Here is a 19686-nt window from a genome sequence, read left to right as displayed (position 1 = left end):
ATGGTGCAGGAACCTTTTTTTCAAAGTCACTGCAATTAGAGTTGCAGCAATTTTTAACAGTTCCGTTGCCACAAATGGGTGCAACTTGTCATGTGACTTTGAACTGTCAAGTTGTGTGAACCAGGGCTTAGTGTAATGCCGCGTACACACCATCGTTTTCTGCGATGGAAAAAAAAGTCATTTTCAAAAACGTCAATTTAATTGACCGTGTGTGGGCAAAAACGTCGTTTTATGTCTTCTAAAAAACGACAGAAAAAAATTGAAGCATGCTTCAATTTTATGTGTCGTTTTTGGCCGACGTCGTTTTCTGTGTTCTAAACATTGACCGTGTGTACGTAAAAACGTCGATTTAAGCCCGCGCATGCTCAGAAGCAAGTTAGGAGACGGCAGCGCTCATTCATGTAAAACGACTGTTCAGAATGGAATCAGCACATTCGTTAAGGTGTTTTTCAGCTTATAGACAAGAAAACGAAATTTAAAGCACAGTCACTGAAAATCACGAATCGTATCTCACCAAACTTTTACTAACACGCAGCAACACGATATCAGCAAAAGAGGCCGTCTTCCGCATGGAAACGACCCTTTATAGTGACGTCGTGCGTGATTGACGGAACTGCGCTGTGCTAGAGCGTTGTGAAAAAGCGATGGTGTGTATGCTACGTCGTTGTTCAAATTGAAGTTTGAAAAATGATGTTTTTTTAAAGCACATAAAGCGTCGCATTTTTCCATCGCAGAAAACGATGGTGTGTACGCGGCATAAGAGTTAGGGGTTCAGGCAGGGCTGGGATAAGGGGTGGGCAGGAGGGGAAGCTGCCCTGGGCACTGTGGTTTCATGGGGTTGGGCTACGAGCAGATTGAGGGGAGTGTATTTGTGTTGGGAGGGGCAATTTGGAGGGGGGCAGGGGGTAAGCATTGCTAGGGGTGGTGATTTAGGGGGATTTGTGTTGGGAGGGGGAATTGAAGAAGAGTATTTGTGCTAGGAGGGGTGATTTGGGAGGGAGGTGTGTGCTAGAAGAGGTGATGAGGTGAAAGTGGGAGGATAATTGTGCTAGGAGGGGAAATATTTGTTTGGAGGTGGATTTGTGCTAGGAGGGGAAATATTTGTTTGGGGGTGGAGTTGTACTAGGAGGGACAATTTAGGGGGTGGATTTGTGCTAGGAGGGGTATTTGAAGTGGGGGGGGTGTACTCGGAGGGGAAATTTGATGGGTAGAGGATTTGTGCTAGGAGAGGTGACTTTTTTGGAGGAGGGGCATTCATTTTTATGGGATAGGGCAAATATTTGTGCTGGTAGGGGGGATTTCAGAAGGGGGGCAGATTTGTACTTGGGGAATTTATGCTTAGGGGGTAAGAATGCAGATTCGTGCTCAGTGTTTTTTTTTGGGGGGGGGGGGGTTGCTGACACATAATGCTCATACATCTTGAGGGAGAGCACAGTTTGGCATGTTTGCCCTGGGCTCTAAATGACCTTCCTGGCACTGTGTACAGGAAGAATTAGTGTGAGTGTTACAGGGAAGGTTACTATGAGGGTCATAGGGTATGTGGGGGGCTAATATGACCAGGTTTGATTCACCAGGTGGATGAAGGGCTAATATGACCAGGTTCAGAAAATCTTGTTCAAGATTCAGCAAAACCAAACTTAGAGGTGAATCCCACTGAAGTCTATGAAGTGCAAATCTTGTTACCGTCTGCCTATTTCTAGGGCTAATAGGAAAAGTATTTTCCAGAATTAAGAGAAATCATATGATACAGCAATGTAAGCTTTGCCAGCTGCAGATCATTTTCAAATGGCAAGTCTAGACTCAAAGGGGCAGATCCACAGAGATCTGCACCCGCACAGTGTATCAGAGATACGCTACGCCGCCGTACCTTACCTGGCTTTAGTTCGAATCCTTAAAGATTTTGCACCGTAAGTTACGGTGGCGTAGTCTATCTCTGGCGGCGGAATTCAAATCGGCGATTAGGGGGCGTGTTTCATTTAAATGAAGCACGTCCCCGCGCCGAATGAACTGTGCATGCGCCGTCCCGAAATTTCCTGCCGTGCATTGCGCTAAATGACGTCGCAAGGACGTAATTTTTTTTAACATAGACGTGAATTTTAACGACGGCCATACTTAACATGGCAAGTCTAACTATATGCCGCAAAACACCAGCTTTAACTATACACCGGTAAAAGCCGACTAGAGACGACGTAAGAGAATGCGACGGCCGCGCGTACGTTCGTGGATCGTCGGAAATAGCTAATTTGCATACTCGACGCGTAAAACGACGAGAACTCCACCCAGCAGACGCCGAAGTATTGCATCTAAGATCCGAAGGCTTACGAAGCCATACGCCTGTCGGATCTAACCCAGATGCCGTCGTATCTTGGTTTGAGAATTCAAACCAAAGATACGACGCGGGAAATTTGAAAGTACACCGGCGTATCAGTAGATACGCCGGCGTACTCGCTCTGTGGATCTGCCCAAATTTTCTAAAGACAAGATAGATGGGTTGTAGTTATACTACAAGAATTAAGATATTGAAGAGAATACAGCAGTGTAAAATTGGCCAATCGCAGGGCATTTTTAATCAGAAATAATAGGTCAAATATGTACTAGAGACAAGGAGTACAGGAAGGTATTTTACTACAAGAATTAAGAGACCACAGATGATACAATATTGAAAGATTGGCCAGCAGCAGGACAGCTTTTAGGGATAATAAGCCTAACTAGTGTATTCCTAACTTGTATTTTATCTATTAGATGATGTGCGTTGCATGTGAGCAATAATAATGTGCAGTGGTTTAAATGCTCACTCTTCTAATACTTACCTTTTTTTCTTTCAAATTATAAAAAAAAAAGAAGCTTAAAGAACAGATGGTCACAAACAGGTAAATGCAGGTAAAAGGTCCTATCAACATAAAATAAAACATAAATAAATACATAGAAATGAAAATTCAAGAAGCACCCCTGAAACCAAACCAAGTCCACATTTTATAACAGAAGGCTTGCAGAAAAAAAAATACCCCAAAAACAAATGAACAAACCCCCCAATGAACTACGGCCTGAAACTAAAGTCCTATTTAAGGGCCCTTTAAAGAGAAGGCTTGTAGCAAAAAAAAAATAAGTTTGTTATAGACAGGACAGTAGCTAAAAGGGAGAACATCATTCACAAAATAAGATGAAAGACAAAAAGCTCCCCAATAACAAGAGCAAAATAAACAACATCAAATGTGTTAATTGACCCAAGAGCTAGCAGTCAGAATTAAAGTACAATTTCCTAACTGACCCTAACCTCGCCCTATGCAGTCTGTCAGCTTTCCATACAACAACTTCCAATTCACTCACACTATAGTTGCTTCGTTCTCCCCCTTTTATAGTGAGGGGGCTGGCATACCCAAAATTGGTCCTTCTAAACCTGTTGGCCCTGGTTCAAAAGCCTTCAAAAACCAAGCAGGGCATCATTATGGGTGAATCTGCAAAAAAAAATAAAAAATGTCAGGACTGTGAATCTTGAACCTGCAGGATTTGTCTTGAATCCATGTTATTTGCAAACCTGAAGCTCATCCCTAAAACAGAAAACAATAAGTGGGGATGGAGATAGTTTTTTTTTTTTTTTTTTTTTCCAAACGCAAACTCTTTCCCCAAAATGGTTCATTCCACGACTTGGTTCAAACCTCAACTTAGAGGGAAAAAAATACTCATCTATAGTCAACTTTAACCACTTCCCGTCGGCAGAATGGCACAGGCAGGCAAAGCAACGTACCTGTACGTTGCTTTGAAACAAGGCATTTCCCTGTTCTGCCTAGTGATCGGGAGCAGTGATCACTGTCATGTCACTGGTAGCCCAGCCCCCTTACAGTCAGAATCATTCCCTAGGACACACTTAACCCTTTCCTTGCCCCCTAGTGGTTAACCCCTTACCTGCCAGTGTCATTTACATAGTAATCGTAGCATTTTTATAGCACTGATCGCTCTATAAATGACAATGGTCCCAAAATCGTGTCAAAAGTGTCCGATGTGTCTGCCGCAATATCGCAGCCATGAAAAAAATTACATAAAACTATACCCTATTTTGTAGACGCTATAACTTTTGCGCAAGCCAATCAATATACGCTTATTGCGATTTTTTTTTTTACCAAAAATATGTAGAACAATACATATCAGCCTAAATGAAGGAACAAATTATTATTTTTTTATATATTTTTTGGAGATATTTATTATATGCTTACTGGGCATATATACCCCCTTCCTGCCCAGGCGAGATTTCAGCTTTCGGCACTGTCACGCTTTGAATGAAAATTGCGCGGTCTTGCGAAGTGGCTCCCAAACAAAATTGATGTCCTTCTTTCCCACAAATAGAGCTTTCTTTTGGTGGTATTTGATCATCTCTGTGGTTTTTATTTTTTGCACTATAAACAAAAAAAGAGCGACAATTTTGAAAAAAACACAATATTTTTTACTTTTTGCTGTAATAAATTTTCTAATTTAAAAAAAAAAAGGCTCTCAGTTTAGGCCGATATGTATTTTTCTACATATTTTTGTTAAAAAAAATATCGCAATAAGCATATAGTGATTGGTTTACGCAAAAGTTATAGCACCTACAAAATAGGGGATAGAATTATGACATTTTTTTTTTTTTTTTTTTTTACTAGTAATGGCGGGGATCTGTGATTTTTATTGGGACTGCGACATTATGGTGGACATATCGGACAATTTTGACACATTCTTGGGACCATTCACATTTATACAGCGAACAGTGCTATAAATATGCACTGTTACCATAGGTGTGCGCAGCCTATTGCATTAGGGTGTGCACCCTAAAGCCCAAACACAAACTACCGATCACTCAGGATGTTCATTCAGAAAGGGAAGGAGCCGGTAAATTATATATTTACTGGGCCCTTCCCCTCTCCTAAAACATCCCAGGAGCAACAGCAGATAGGAGAGGAGGGAAGCTTGCAGCTCTACAGGGGGAAAGGTTGGGAGTCAGGGCAGTAGGAGGAATGTGTGCTGCACAGGGTGATTAGGGTGTGCCTGGGCACACCTGGCACACCCTGTGCGCACGCCTATGACTGTTACTGTATGAATGTGATTGGCAGGGAAGGGGTTAAATGTGTTCCCTAGGAGTGATTCTTACTGTGGGGGGAGGGGACTGACTGGGGGAGGTGACATATCTCTGTCCCTATGTACAAGGGACACAGCATCGGTCTCCTCTCCCTGACAGGACGTGGATCTGTGTGTTTACACGTCCTTGGCTGTGTACCGGCCAATCGCGGGTACGTGGCGGACATCGCAGCCGCCAGGCACGTGCATCGTCACCTCAGTGACGCAGTGGGAACGCGCCGCCAGCGGTGCTCGCGCGCTCCCCAGTGGTCGGTGGAGCCGAGGACGTCCATAGACGTCCTCTCGGCATTGTAGAGCCCCCTTGTGGCCGTCAAACTACAATGTCCCGGATACAAAGTGGTTAATGTTTATAGTGTAAAAAATAAAAACCGCAGAGGTGATCAAATACCACCAAAAGAAAACTCTATTTGGGGGGGGAAAAGGACGTTAATTTTGTTTGGGTGCAATGTCGCATTACCACGCAATTGTCAGTTAAAGCGACGCAGTGCCGAATCGCAAAAAATGGCCCGGTCATTGGACAGCCAATTCTTACGGCGCTGAAGTGGTTAATGTAATGCCAGAAAAGTGTCATAAATAGTTGTAGGGCTATTTTGCGCAGGATTCTCGCTGATAACTAAAGGTATTCATATAACTCATGATGTACGCTAAGATGTCTCCTAAGAAATGTCTCTTTCCAGTGGGGTAGATTCAGGTAGCAATTACGCCTGCGTATCCATAGATACGCAGCGTAATTGCTAAGTAGCGCCTGCGTATCGACTTTCTGTATTCAGAAAGCTCGATACGCCGACTGCAGCCTAAGATATGACTGGCATAAGGCTCTTATGCCGTTGTATCGTAGGCTGCATTCTTACGCTGGCCTCTAGGTGGCATTTCCGTAGTGGTCAGCGTAGAGTATGCAAATTGCATACTCACGGCGATTCACAACCGTACGGCGAATTTTACGTCGTTTGAGTTCGTCGGTTTCTGCGTAAGGCTGCTCATGCTATTAGCAGGCGCAGCCAATGCTAAATATACCCGTAGTTCCCGCGTCGCGATTTTTGAAAATTACGTTGTTTGCGTAAGTGAATCGTGAATGTCGCTGGACGCCATTTACGTTCACGTTGAAGCAAATGACGTCCTTGCGACGTCATTTACCGCAATGCACGTCGGGAAAGTTTCCCGACGGAGCATGTGCAGTACGTTCGGCGCGGGAACGCGCCTAATTTAAATGATCCACGCTACGGGATCATTTAAATTACGCGCGGTTACGCCGGCCACTTTTACAGAACGCCCCCGCAAATTACGGAGCTACTGCTTTGTGAATGAAGCGTAGCGCAAGTAATTTACGGAGGCGTAGCGTAAAAACGGAACACTACGCCTCCGTAAGAGTGCGCAGCTCTACCTGAATCTACCCCAGTGTCTTTGTAAAGAAAAAAAGTTTTATTCAAAAATAATCAAGTAGCTCAAACAATTATTTTCTCACACATGTAGGTTGGAAATGATCGGACTCTGCACAACCTTCCACGCTGCTAAACTGATACGCTATGTAAACTTCTCTGGAGACGCAGGCGGCCAGCTCTCCAAATGATAATGCCTTCAGCCGTCTCACAGAAAACAGCACCGTTCTGTGTGTTTCTAATCAGCATTGCATTGTTCTGTGCTATGCCCTCAGACTTTGCAGTTAAACTAATAAAAGCAAATTATACTGTCAAAGATATCTTCCTCAAGCATCCTTTTTTATTGTTCTTTTCCATGGTCATTGTATTTAGCAGTAGACTTTTTTGTCTTTATATTGAATATTATATGTAAATACTATGTGAATACTGCCATCTCCTGGCAAAAACAAATAATGGCCCAGATATTCCGGGGAAAAAAAATCTATACACTCACCAGCCACTTTATTAGGTACACCTTGCTAGTACCGCGTTGGACCCACTTTTGTCTTCAGAACTGCATTAATTATTCATGGCATAGATTCATCAAGGTGTTGGAAACATTCCTCAGATATTGGTCCATAGTGACATGATGGCATCACGTAGTTGCTGCAGATTTGTCAGCTGCACATCCATGATCTCCTGTTCTAGCACATCCCAAAGGTGATCTATTGTATTGCGATCTGGTGACTGTGGAGGCCATTGGAGTACAGTGACCTCATTGTCATGTTCAAGAAACCAGCGGTGAGATGATTGGAGCTTTGTGACATGGCGCATTATCTTGCTGGAAGGAGCCATCAGAAGATGGGTACACTCAGGGCTGGCCCTATGATGGGACCGGGTGGTACCATGGGTACCAGGCAGCACTTTTAGGGGGGCAGCATACTGATGCCCGCCAGCCCGTTCCGCCACCCAAATAAAATTGATGTCCTTTTTTTCCCACAAATAGAGCTTTCTTTTGGTGATATTTGATCACCTCTGCGGTTTTTATTTTTTGTGCTATAAATATATTTATTTTTTAACTTGTTGCTATAATAAATATCCCCAAAATTTTGGAAAATAAACTATTTTCTTCAGTTTAGGCCAATATGTATTCTTCTACATATATTTGGTACCAAAAAAAAACACAATTAGCGTACATTGATTAGTTTGCGCAAAAGACATTGTGGCCGCCGGCAATTCACAGGTCCCTTTATACTCCTGGATACATGTATAGAGCCATGGCAGGTCCTTTTATACGCCTATATGCATGTATAGAGCCATGACAGGCCCTCTTTATACATCTATAGAGCCATGACAGGCCCTCGTTATACTCCTTTATACATGTATAGAGCCACGACAGGTCCTCTTTATACTCCTATATACATTTATAGAGCCATGGCAGGTCCTCTTTATATTCCTTTACATGTAAAGAGTCTCGACAGGTCCCCTATATACATGTATAGAGCCATGACAGGTCCTCTTTATACTTCTTTATACATGTATAGAGCCATGACGGGTCCCCTTTAGTTATCATGATATAAAATAAAGAATGTGGGAGCCTTTTGGTTGGCGTGATTTTTTTTTCGGGGGGGGGGGCAGCATTTCATTCTTGGTCCCAGGCAGCACAATGTCTTGGGCCGGCACTGGGTACACTGTAGTCATAAAGGGATGGACATGGTCAACAACTATTCTCAGGTAGGCTGTGGCATTTAAACGATGGTAGTAGGGGTCCCAAAATGTGCCAAGAAAATACCCCCCACCCCATATTACCAGCAGCCTGAACCGTTGATACAAGGCAGGATGGATCCATGCTTTCATGTTGTTTACGCCAAATTCTGACCCTACCATCTGAATGTTGCAGCTGAAATCGAGACTCATCAGACCAGGCAACGTTTTTCCAAACTTCTCTTGTCCAATTTTGTGAAGTCTGTGTGAATTGTAGCCTCAGTTTCCTGTTCTTAGCTGGCAGGAGTGGCACCCAGTGTGGTCTTCTGCTGCTGTAGCCCATTTGCTTTAAGGTTTGATATGTTGTGCATTCAGAGATGGTATTTTGCATAACGAGTGGTTATTGGAGTTACTGTTGTCTTTCTATCATCTTGAACCAGTCTGCCCATTCTCCTCTGACCTCTGACATTAACAAGGCATTTTCATCCGCACAACTGCCACTCACTGGATATTTTCTCTTTTTCAGGCCATTCTCTGTAAACCCTAGAGATGGTTGTGGGTAAACATCCCAGTAGATCAGCAGTTTTTGAAATACTCAGACCAGCCCGTCTGGCACCAACAACCATGCCACGTTCAAAGTCACTTAAATCCCCTTTCTTCCCCATTCTGGGTTTGAACTTCAGCAAGTCGCCTTGACCACATCTAGATACCTAAATGCTGCCATGTGATTGGCCGATTAGCAATTTGTGTTACCAAACAATTGAACAGGTGCACCTAATAAAGTGGCCAGTGAGTGTATATACTATATACCTGTATATATAATGACTCTGGATGATGCTAGAACAAAAGTGGTACCATCCTTCTGGGAAGAAAGGCAGATGAAGACATTGTCAGAGGAAGTACTTTGATAATTACTGGCTTACATATTATTTAGCCTCACATGAAAAAATACACTTTCTATATTTGCTTTCTTTTTTCTTATTATACTAAAATTCACCCTGGAAGAATTGTTTGTGTTCTCTAGATTGACTATAACAACAGAACAGAGGACATTGTCCGAGTGTGGAATCCGTGGGGACAGGGCGAATGGAACGGACGTTGGAGTGATCGGTGAGATGAATATTATTGTGACTTTATTTGAATTTGTAAAAAGAACAAAGGAGTATATGTAACAATGATATAATTATTAAACCACACACTAAATAACTGATGGATATTCACCCAAGTGAGATTCACTCTGCATTCCATAGTCCACAGTCACATTCACACTATCTACATTGGTTTGAATGTGTACCAGGCAAATGCAACAGCTGTTGAATCTCACTTGTACATTATTTATGGGTGAAGAATTAGAGACTGCATGTGGATCTGCTGGGAACAGAATTTCAGCACTAAAAAGGTTATATTACAAAAGTTATTACATCTTGTTTAATGTACAACATAGAAAAAAAATAGTCTCCGTCCTAGACCTAACCTAAAATGGGGGGCCCCCTCCCAAAGCACCAGTGCCTGATGCTAATGGGCACTGTGTTCCTTCCCAGTGGCCAGGAGGGGGTGCTGCCACATGCTTACCCACATGCTTCACCTGTTTGATGATGAACATCTTTTTGCCACATATGGGAAGTGGGTAGATGGTGCATACCTCCCAACTTTCTGAGATGGGAATGAGGGACACCTATCAGCAAAAGTATGCAGGCATAGGACACACCCCTTGCCACGCCCCCTTAAAGGAGAATTGTACAAAAAAATAAGATTGGTTAAACCCACAAGTGCTTTTTTTACCACTACTATTCCTTTATATTGGCTTTTGGAATTTACAAATGCAGCAAATTTCAGAAATCAGATGGAAGGTTTAGCGCTGGGAAGCACTTTTTGATAGATAAAAAGTGCATTTTATATACATCTATATAGATCAGACCAAAATGAGGGACAAATGAGGAAAATGAGGGACATTGCTCGAAATCAGGGACAGTCCCTCGAAATCAGGGACAGTTGGGAGGTATGGATGGTGCATGACCTCCCCCCCCCCCCCCCCCATCCTGGCAGCTCCCCATGGGCATCAGACGGGAAGAAGGACCCCCATTTTTTACAAGAACCCCTCTCAAAGTACCCCCCAATGTTAAAGCATATGCAGGCTAGTATCGGCATAGCAAGGAGGTTACATACCTGGTGTGTCTGACATGTTTTGGAAGGCACACTTTTTTTTTTTGTTTGTTTTTATATAAATAAAATTAAGAATAATTAACCACTTCCCGACCCCCGCATGTACATATACGTCCACAATATGGCACGTACAGGCACATGGGCGTATAGGTACGTCCTCGCCTATTAGCGGGTGGGGGGTCCGATCGGGACCCCCCCCGCTACATGCGGAGGTCGGGTCCGCTCGGGGAGCGATCCGGGACCACGGCGCGGCTATTTGTTTATAGCCGCTCCGTCGCGATCGCTCCCCGGAGCTGAAGAACGAGGAGAGCCGTGTGTAAACACGGCTTCCCCGTCCTTCACTATGGCGGCGCATCGATCGCGTCATTCCCTTTATAGGGAAGACACGATCGATGACGTCATTCCTACAGCCACACCCCCAAACAGTTGTAAACACATACTAGGTGCACCCTAACTCCTACAGCGCCACCTGTGGTTAACTCCCAAACTGCAACTGTCATTTTCACAATAAAGAATGCAATTTAAATGCATTTTTTGCTGTGAAAATGACAATGGTCCCAAAAATGTGTCAAAATTGTCCGAAGTGTCCGCCATAATGTCGCAGTCACGAAAAAAATTGCTGATCGCCGCCATTAGTAGTAAAAAAAAAATAAAAAATAAAAATGCAATAAAACTATCCCCTATTTTGTAAACACTATAAATTTTGCGCAAACCAATCGATAAACGCTTATTGCGATTTTTTTTACTAAAAATAGGTAGAAGAATACGTATCGGCCTAAACTGAGGAAAAAAAAATGTTTTTATATATGTTTTTGGGGGATATTTATTACAGCAAAAAGTAAAAAATATTGCTTTTTTTTCAAAATTGTCGCTCTATTTTTGTTTATAGCGCAAAAACTAAAAACCGCAGATGTGATCAAATACCACCAAAAGAAAGCTCTATTTGTGGGGAAAAAAGGACGCCAATTTTGTTTGGGAGCCACGTCGCACGACCGCGCAATTGTCTGTTAAAGCGACGCAGTCCCGAACTGTAAAAACACCTTGGGTCTTTAGGCTGCATATTGGTCCGGGGCTTAAGTGGTTAATAGAATTTACAAATCCTTTATCAACTAAAAAACAGCACATACACATGATAATTAGCTGTTTGCAGTAAGCCCGGGGTATTAAAGTCTTCCTAAAATGCACAGGTGTGAAAGGATCATTACCCAGTCATTCAAAGAAATGCCACTAGAGGGCAGAGCTACAAGCTGTGATTGATATAACATCCTAAAAATATGATTGAGCAAGCAGGGAGAAAAAATGGGAAGTCTGGAACTAAATGATTTTCCAGAGACCTTACACTAACACAAAGTGCCCAATAGCTCGCCTTTAATGCCAGTTAAACTCTGATATATTTCTGATCCATTAGCAGAGACAATATTGTACACCCCTGATGTAATTATATGGCTGCCAGTGGAAGTAATTGATGTTCTTGATGTGGAAATAATGAGTCTTCTCAGAATGACTGTTTATCTCACTGCAGGCTGTTCAGAGTAAAAACAAATATATAGTATCAGGCTTCGTACACACGACCGTTTTCCTCGACAGAATCCATCAAGAAACTTGGTGGCAGAGCTTTTTTGCAGAGGAAAATGGTTGTGTGTACGTTTTTCATCGAGAAAACTGTCGAGGAACTCGACGGGAAAAAAAGAGAACAAGTTCTCTTTTTCCTCGATGGGAGTCTCAATTTCCTCGTCGTGTTCCTCGTCGGGCTGGTTGTCTACGAGAAACACGTTCGTGTGTATGCTAAGAAACCCGCGCATGCTCAGAATAAAGTATGAGACGGGAGCGCACCTTCGGTAAAAGTAGCGTTTGTAATGGAGATAGCACATTTGTCACGCTGTAACAGACTGAAAAGTGCAAATCGTCTCTTATTAAACTTTTACTTAACACGCAGTAACACGAGATTAGCAAAATCAGCCCCAAGGGTTGTGCCAGTGGAATCAAATTTCCCCTTTATAGTGCCGTCGATGTGTTGTACGTCACCGCGTTTGAGAACTGAGAAAACCTCACTTCCTGTTCTTCTGTCTGTAACTCCACACAGTAATGCAAGGCTTTATCCCTGGTGTGGAGTGTCGTGCTCGCCCCCTCCCTTGGACTACAGGAGAGTCAGGACACCCACTAACACACAGCTCATTTCTCTGCAACGTAGAGAGCGTCCTGACTCTCCTGTAGTCCAAGGGAGGGGGCGAGCACGACACTCCACACCAGGGAGAAAGCCTTGCATTACTGTGTGGAGTTACAGACAGAAGAACAGGAAGTGAGGATTTCTCAGAAGAAATAAGGACATTTAAAAGCAAAATGGAAGGATGAGGTAAGTGAAGGAGGACTGCACTAAGGTAAAGGAAGCTATTTAGGGAAAAACAATTGTACCTTTACAACCCCTTTAAGCCAAGGTGATTTAAAGAGTTATTTTAATAATTTGATGAAGATTTTTCTTTTGTTTGTTCACATTGCCACATTAGAATTGAAAAAATAAAACGTTTTCGGGCCGATTCAAATTTTATTGATTCAAACGTTTTGAATCGAAAAAAATCAGTAAGTTCACAGAAAATTAGAAAAAGACATAAAACTAATTCCAAATACGAATTCCGAATACGAAACCCAAATACGAATTAAACAAATCATTTGAAATTAACAAATCTAAATAACTAGATTAATGAATCTAAATGAAACAAAACAAATGTTTTCCTGACTGACTCCATGGCAGCCTACGTGTGGGTTAATCCCGCCTCCTCTCCAATGTGATAGGACCCCATACCCATAAAAGTTAACTCACCAATAGACTCAGTGTTCCTTTTTTTTCCTCCTCCATGGATCTAAATCGTTTCTTCAAGGAATGGAAAAGGGCACACTTTAAGCGGTGCAGCTCGGATCCCAGCCATGGACGGGTGGAGAGCTTCCCAGCACATTTGGTTGTGGCTGTGGCGTGTGCTGAAGACATCTAGGATCGGCTGGCAAGGTCCCTTTTCTCTATATTCCTCCATGGCAGCGGTTTATATTTGCCTCTGTGTTGTTTGTCTATGTTTGTATGGCGGCTGGAGCGCTTCTGCGTTCCAGCACGCCTCTGACTTCCTGATTCCCATCGCTAGTGCCCCGCGCATGCGCCGTATCCACCCTCAGAGCGAGGCTTGGTCGCGCATGCGCAGTCCGTTGGTTCCCGCGGCGGCCGCGCAGGCGCCGTGGGATCGCGATCCACTGCGCAGGCGCGTTCGTGGAGGACGCGTGACGTCACCGGCGGGTGATTTAAAATCAGCTGCTCGCCTGTATTCATTGGGTTTCCCTTCAGGCGAGCAGCTGAGTGTCTGGGTGTCTCCCCTCTGGTTGCCAGGTCAGTAAATGGTTCTTTACTTCTGGCTAACATTGATTTTACCATGCTATGCTATTTTACTTATGTCTCTCTGCATTTATTTAATTATATTCAATTGTTTTATCTAAATGAACTATCTTTTAATTAGTTACACTTATTTATTTATTTATTTGTGTTTAAAAAAAAAAAAAAAAAAAGAGAGAAAGCAGTAATTAGCAGAGAATTTCTTCTTAAGGGGACAGCATACTTTTATTTCTTATACTTTTTTATTCGGCACCATAGGTTCCTTGTTGGTTCCGAATTGTCATCCTCTGTACGCAGGTCCAGAAAAATATGGACCATTCACCGTCTACAGGCGGCCAGCCCTCACGCACAAGGTATGTGCTGGAAAGGGATCAGGGCTAGGGGTTGCTAGTCACAATCCATGGGTGTTGACTCACTTTTCCCTAAATGTTTTTCTAGCCCTTCTAATCCAGAGCCGAATGTCGCAGACCTTGCCAGACCGCAACACTCATCTTCCAAATCGAGATCCAAACATAGATCTCCTTCTACTTCTTCCCACCGGAGGAGAAGCTCACATTCCTCCTCAAGACACCGCTCCCACCGCCATGATAGTCGCTCTGATCGCAGAGCCTGCTGGGGATGTGACACCCGTGTCCCGGAGGGCAAGTCATTATGCGACCGATGCTACGCCCATGCGGTCAGGGAAAAAGAGACTGAAGGTCATTGTATCGAGTCTCTGGTGGAACGTGTGGTTCAACGAACTCTAAGGGAGAACATGCCCCACACGCAGATTCAGACCAACACTGACGGGTCTGTTTCTCCAAACTTGGAGATCCTAGAGGATCCAGGTCCTTCCCGGCCTCAAGCCTCCACTCCGGCTTTTCCTGAGGGTGACCTAGAGAGTGATGAAGAAGGCTTAGAATTTGACTTCGCACAGGTGACGCCACTCGTCAAAGCGATTAAGGAGGCTCTCTTATGGGAGGAACAACCTGCTTCTCCAGCCAAGCAGAAAAAATATTTTAAGCGCCTGGGAAAAGAACGCCCTACGTTCCCGTTTCTGTCTGAACTGAAGGGTATCTTTGAAGAGGAATGGAGCAAGGTGGACAAGAAATCTTCCATGGCTAACAAAGCCTCAAGGCTCTATCCCTTCAAACAGGAGGAGGTCAAACATTTGGAGAATGTTCCTCTAGTAGATGCGGCAGTAACGAGACTGGCTAAACATGTCACTTTACCTATTGCTGACTCCGTCTCTTTCAAAGATGGCCTGGACAGAAGAATGGACCAGGACCTCAGAAGAATTTATGGCCTTGCGGGCACAGCGTGCAAACCGGCTCTAGCTTTAGCGGCATTATCAAAGGCCATGGAAGCCTGGACGGAAAATGTTGATTCCTTCCTCAAAGGCGTCTCTGAAGAACTAGCTAAGAACTCAGCTACGGCAGAGCTAAAACTGGCGGTCGCATTCCTGGGTGAAGCCTCCGTTGACTTAATCCGCCTGTTAGCTAGGATTATGCTTTCTTCTGTGACCGCGAAACGGGCCCTCTGGCTACGCCCCTGGGTTGCTGACCCATCATCGAAGCAGAACTGGTGCAAGATTCCCTTCGAAGGGTCAACCCTGTTTGGTAACAAGCTGGATGATGCCATCTCCAAAGCCACGGGGGGCAAGTCGGGTTTCCTTCCTCAGGACAAGCGCCAGACAGGAAGAAAAACACCCCAATTTCGGCGATACAGCCCGGATCGCGCTAGGGAAGCTTGCGCTTACAGACCTGGCGGAAACTACAGAAGGAATTGGAGCAGAGGTAGAGGCTCCTACCGCAAACCTACTCCAACTACTCAAGCGTCAACTGGACGCGACAAAGGGAAATCTTTTTGAGACAACGCCCGCCCAAGCGGATCGTGTTGGAGCTCGTCTACTCCTTTATCGGCACGTCTGGGCGGCCTCAATCAAGGACTTTTGGGTCATCAAGACCGTGACCTCAGGACACACATGGTCCTTTTCCAGTCCTCCCTGTCCAAAGTTCATCTCCACCCTTCTTCCAGGGTCACTGGAACAGAGACAGGTCCTTCTAGATTACATTCACCTCCTGAAAATTCAAGGGGCAGTGGTACACGTCCCAAAAGACGAACAGTTTCTTGGGGTGTACTCCCCTCTCTTCTTAGTACAGAAGAAGAACGGTACCTGGCGTCCAGTCATAGACTTAACATACCTGAACAAATTTATAACACACAAAAAGTTCAAGATGGAAACTTTATCAACCATCCAACAAGCAATACAACCGGGCGACTGGATGATTTCTGTGGACCTAAAAGATGCCTATTTCCACGTCCCAGTAGCAGCAGAGCTGCACAAGTTCCTCAGGTTCTATGTCAACCAGGAACATCTTCAGTTCATATGTCTACCCTTTGGCCTAACAACATCCCCACGGGTCTTCACCAAAGTTCTTTTGGCACTGGTAGCCCTCATCAGGCTGAAGAAGATTCGTTTGTACCATTATCTGGACGATCTCCTGGTCTTGTCCCAAGACAAAACCCTTCTCCTGGCACAGAGAGATCAGGTCATCTCGACCTTGTCCGAATTCGGGTGGCTCCTGAACCTGGCAAAAAGCCACCTAGAGCCAACTCAATGTCTAACCTATCTGGGAGCTCAATTCGACACGGTAAGGAAGACCATCTCCCTACCAGTAGAGAAGATTCCGGTAATTCAGGGGAGGATTTCCAGGGCCTTGAGTACTCGCCACCTAAGAGCTCATCAATGATTGAAGATCATTGGGACAATGGTATCCACAACACCAATGGTGAAATGGGCGCTTTGGAGGCTACGTCCCTTCCAATCCGGCTTTCTCAGGCAGTGGAAATCAGGGAACATGAGTCAGCGGATCCACATTTCAACGTCAATGAGAGGCAGCCTCTTCTGGTGGCTTCAACCGAAGAATCTGCTGAATTGTCACTCCATCGCTCCAGTTTCGTGGGTCACAGTGACGACAGATGCCAGTGGCTCTGGTTGGGGGGCCTTATGCGGCACAAGCATGGCGCAAGGCAGGTGGGACACTCGCCTCCACAATCCAGGCTCGAACACCCTGGAGCTTCGAGCGGCCTGGTGTGCCCTACAGTCCTTTTCACAACTGCTGAAGGGAAAGTCAGTAATTCTAAGGATGGACAACACCACAGCAGTATCATATGTCAAGAGACAAGGCGGGACTCGGAGCTCATCCCTTCTCCAGGAAGTAGAGCCCATTATGAAATGGGCCCAAGTGAACCTGGTCAACCTGACGGCTGTTTTCATTCCAGGCATTCAGAACTCCCAGGCGGATTTCCTGTCACGAACTCAGGTGGATGTCAACGAATGGTCTCTCCACGATCAGTCCTTCCGTTGGATCTTGTCCCTGGGAGTCAATCCCCAAGTGGATCTCTTTGCTTCTCCGAACAATGCCAAATTGGAAAAATTCTACACAAGGGGTTACTACAGCCAGGCAATCGGGACGGATGCCCTAACGGATCGGTGGTGGTTTCAGAGGGCGTACGCCTTTCCCCCGATCCCAATAATTCTGAAATTCCTGAAGAGACTCCTTGCGGAGGAAGCAGAAATTACAATGGTGGCTCCATTCTGGCCGAACAGGCCATGGTTCCCTCTTCTAGTCCATCTGAGTCTTCAGGACCCAATTCTAATACCATGCAGACCAGACCTTCTCTCCCAGGGGACGCTCCTCCATCCCTGTCCGGCTCAAATGAAACTAGCGGTCTGGTTCTTGAAAGGGAAAGGCTAGAATCCCTTGGCTGCGCCTCTCGGGTGATTTCTACCCTTATGAGCTCAAGGAAAGGAAGCACAAATAAAGTGTACGGTAGAATATGGTCTAAGTTTGTGGAATTTTCTTTAACCGCGGGCAGTTCCTTCAAGAACCCAGAAATCCAAAACATCCTAAGCTTTCTTCAATCAGGGCTAGACCTACCCCTGTCTGTAAGCTCACTAAGAGTTCAAATCTCAGCACTTTCAGCCTTCTCTGGAATTCCTTGGGCAACCCATCCACTAATCAAACAGTTTTTCCGTGGAGCCTCAAGATTGAGACCTCTGAGGAAGCCAAGATTCCCCAAATGGGATCTCCCGTTAGTACTTGACTTTTTGAATGGACTTAGTATGTCGGGGCCCTCCCCGTCCTCGTTGAAGAACTTTTCAGCCAAAGTAGCCTTTTTGGTAGCCATCACCTCGGCCAAGAGAGTGTCCGAGATCGGTTTTCTGGGTCACAAGGAGCCATTTCTCACCTTTTTTCCAGACAGAGTGGTTCTGATACCTATGCTGGGCTCCAAACCGAAGGTCTCGTCGGTTTTCCATGAGAATCAGGAAGTAGTTCTCCCTACCTTTAAAAACCCAGATTCTGATGAGACTCACCCTCTGGATATGGGCAAGATACTCACTGAATATCTTCAAGTTACATCTACATTCAGACGTTCTGATCACCTGTTCATCCTGCATTCAGGCAAGAACAAAGGGAAAAAGGCATCTTCAAGAACAATCGCATCCTGGATCGTCCAAACGATACAACAGGCTTATTGTGCAAAGGGCTTGGCTCCTCCGCAGGCGGTAACAGCTCACTCCACGAGAGGGATGGCAGCTTCCTGGGCAGCAGCCCGTCATGTGGCGCCAGATGTTATTTGTAGAGCGGCCTCTTGGTCTTCTATAAACACCTTTATGTCCCATTACTGTGTTGAACCTGCAGCACTGTCTTCTGTAGATTTTGGTTTATCAGTCTTGTCGGCTGACGGGACAAATTAAATATATTTCTGTTCAGCATACCCACCCGTGTGTTTGGCTAGTTATTTCCCACACGTAGGCTGCCATGGAGTCAGTCAGGAAAAAGGAAAATTTATTATCATACTTACCGTAATTTTCCTTTCCTGATGGACTCCATGGCAGACGGAGTTCCCACCCTGAAATTATGGAGTCGGGATAGTTACGGAACACTGAGTCTATTGGTGAGTTAACTTTTATGGGTATGGGGTCCTATCACATTGGAGAGGAGGCGGGATTAACCCACACGTAGGCTGCCATGGAGTCCATCAGGAAAGGAAAATTACGGTAAGTATGATAATAAATTTTCCTTTTTCATCATGCACATGTCTACTGCCCACCTCTTGGCTGCCCTTTTGGCCCACCAGTAGTCCCAATATTAGGGGATCCTAAATTACTGACTCACCCTATATGAGGCTCACCCTAAATGAATGTTTTAAAAAAAAGTCCCATACTGTAATTACTATTTTTCATGTCCAAAAAAATTGTGGCAAAAAATAAAATCACCTTGGAACGCCTACATCCCAAAAAGAGTCAGTATGAGGGTTTTGTACTGTCATTTTTGTTTGATATATTTAGGGTGCATTCACACCTAATCGCAGCGTTTTGTCCCGCGAATTGCGGCGACAAATTGCGGCATTTTGTACCGCGATTTGCGGCGACAAAACGCCATGATTTTAACCCCCATTAACCCCCAGGTCCACATCTCCTATGCCGAACGCCGAAGCCGCCTGAAAAAAAGGGTCCGGGACTTGTTTTGAGCTTCAGGCGTTCGGCGTTTCGGCGTTCGGCGTGGAGATGTGAACCATCTCCATAGAGGGCAATGGTATTTCGCCCCTCCAGCGTATCGAGCGTCGGGCGTAAATACGCATAGGTGTGAATGAAGCCTTAAAGTGGAAGTAAACTTCCATCTCTTGTTTTTTCCTATAGGTACTGTAAGCCTATAATAAGGCTTACCTATAGGTAGTGTAAATATCTCTGAAACGTGCTCCGTCATTTAGGAGATATTTAGTGAACATGCAGCCAGTGACATCATTGGCGCATGTGCTCTGAAGGAATGGCCTCCTGTGCCATTCCTTCAGAGCCCTGCTGAGCCGTGAACAGCGGCTCCCGTGTGGAAGTGACGTCATCCCGACTCCAGCCACTCACATAGCCGGAGTCCGCAAACCCGGAAGCAAGATGGGTAAAGATGAGAGCCCCTGCAGCTCTGACATCTCGGCGCTGGA

General features: G+C 44.9%; 1 protein-coding gene across 1 annotated transcript in view; it reads left to right on the top strand.

The window, feature by feature from the left end:
• LOC120937816 (calpain-13-like) overlaps positions 1-19686 on the top strand; it is a 178679-nt gene that overhangs the window by 106062 nt on the left and 52931 nt on the right. Inside the window, exon 8 of the mRNA XM_040351314.1 lies at positions 9190-9275. Within this exon, the coding sequence (XP_040207248.1) occupies positions 9190-9275 (86 nt within the window). The remainder of the gene's footprint in view (positions 1-9189; positions 9276-19686) is intronic.

The sequence above is a fragment of the Rana temporaria genome, chromosome 4, assembly GCF_905171775.1.
Source record: "Rana temporaria chromosome 4, aRanTem1.1, whole genome shotgun sequence".
NCBI classification, from domain to species: Eukaryota; Metazoa; Chordata; class Amphibia; order Anura; family Ranidae; genus Rana; species Rana temporaria.
Note: the sequence above shows the minus strand (reverse complement) of the source record. Positions and strands in the feature narration are given on the sequence as shown.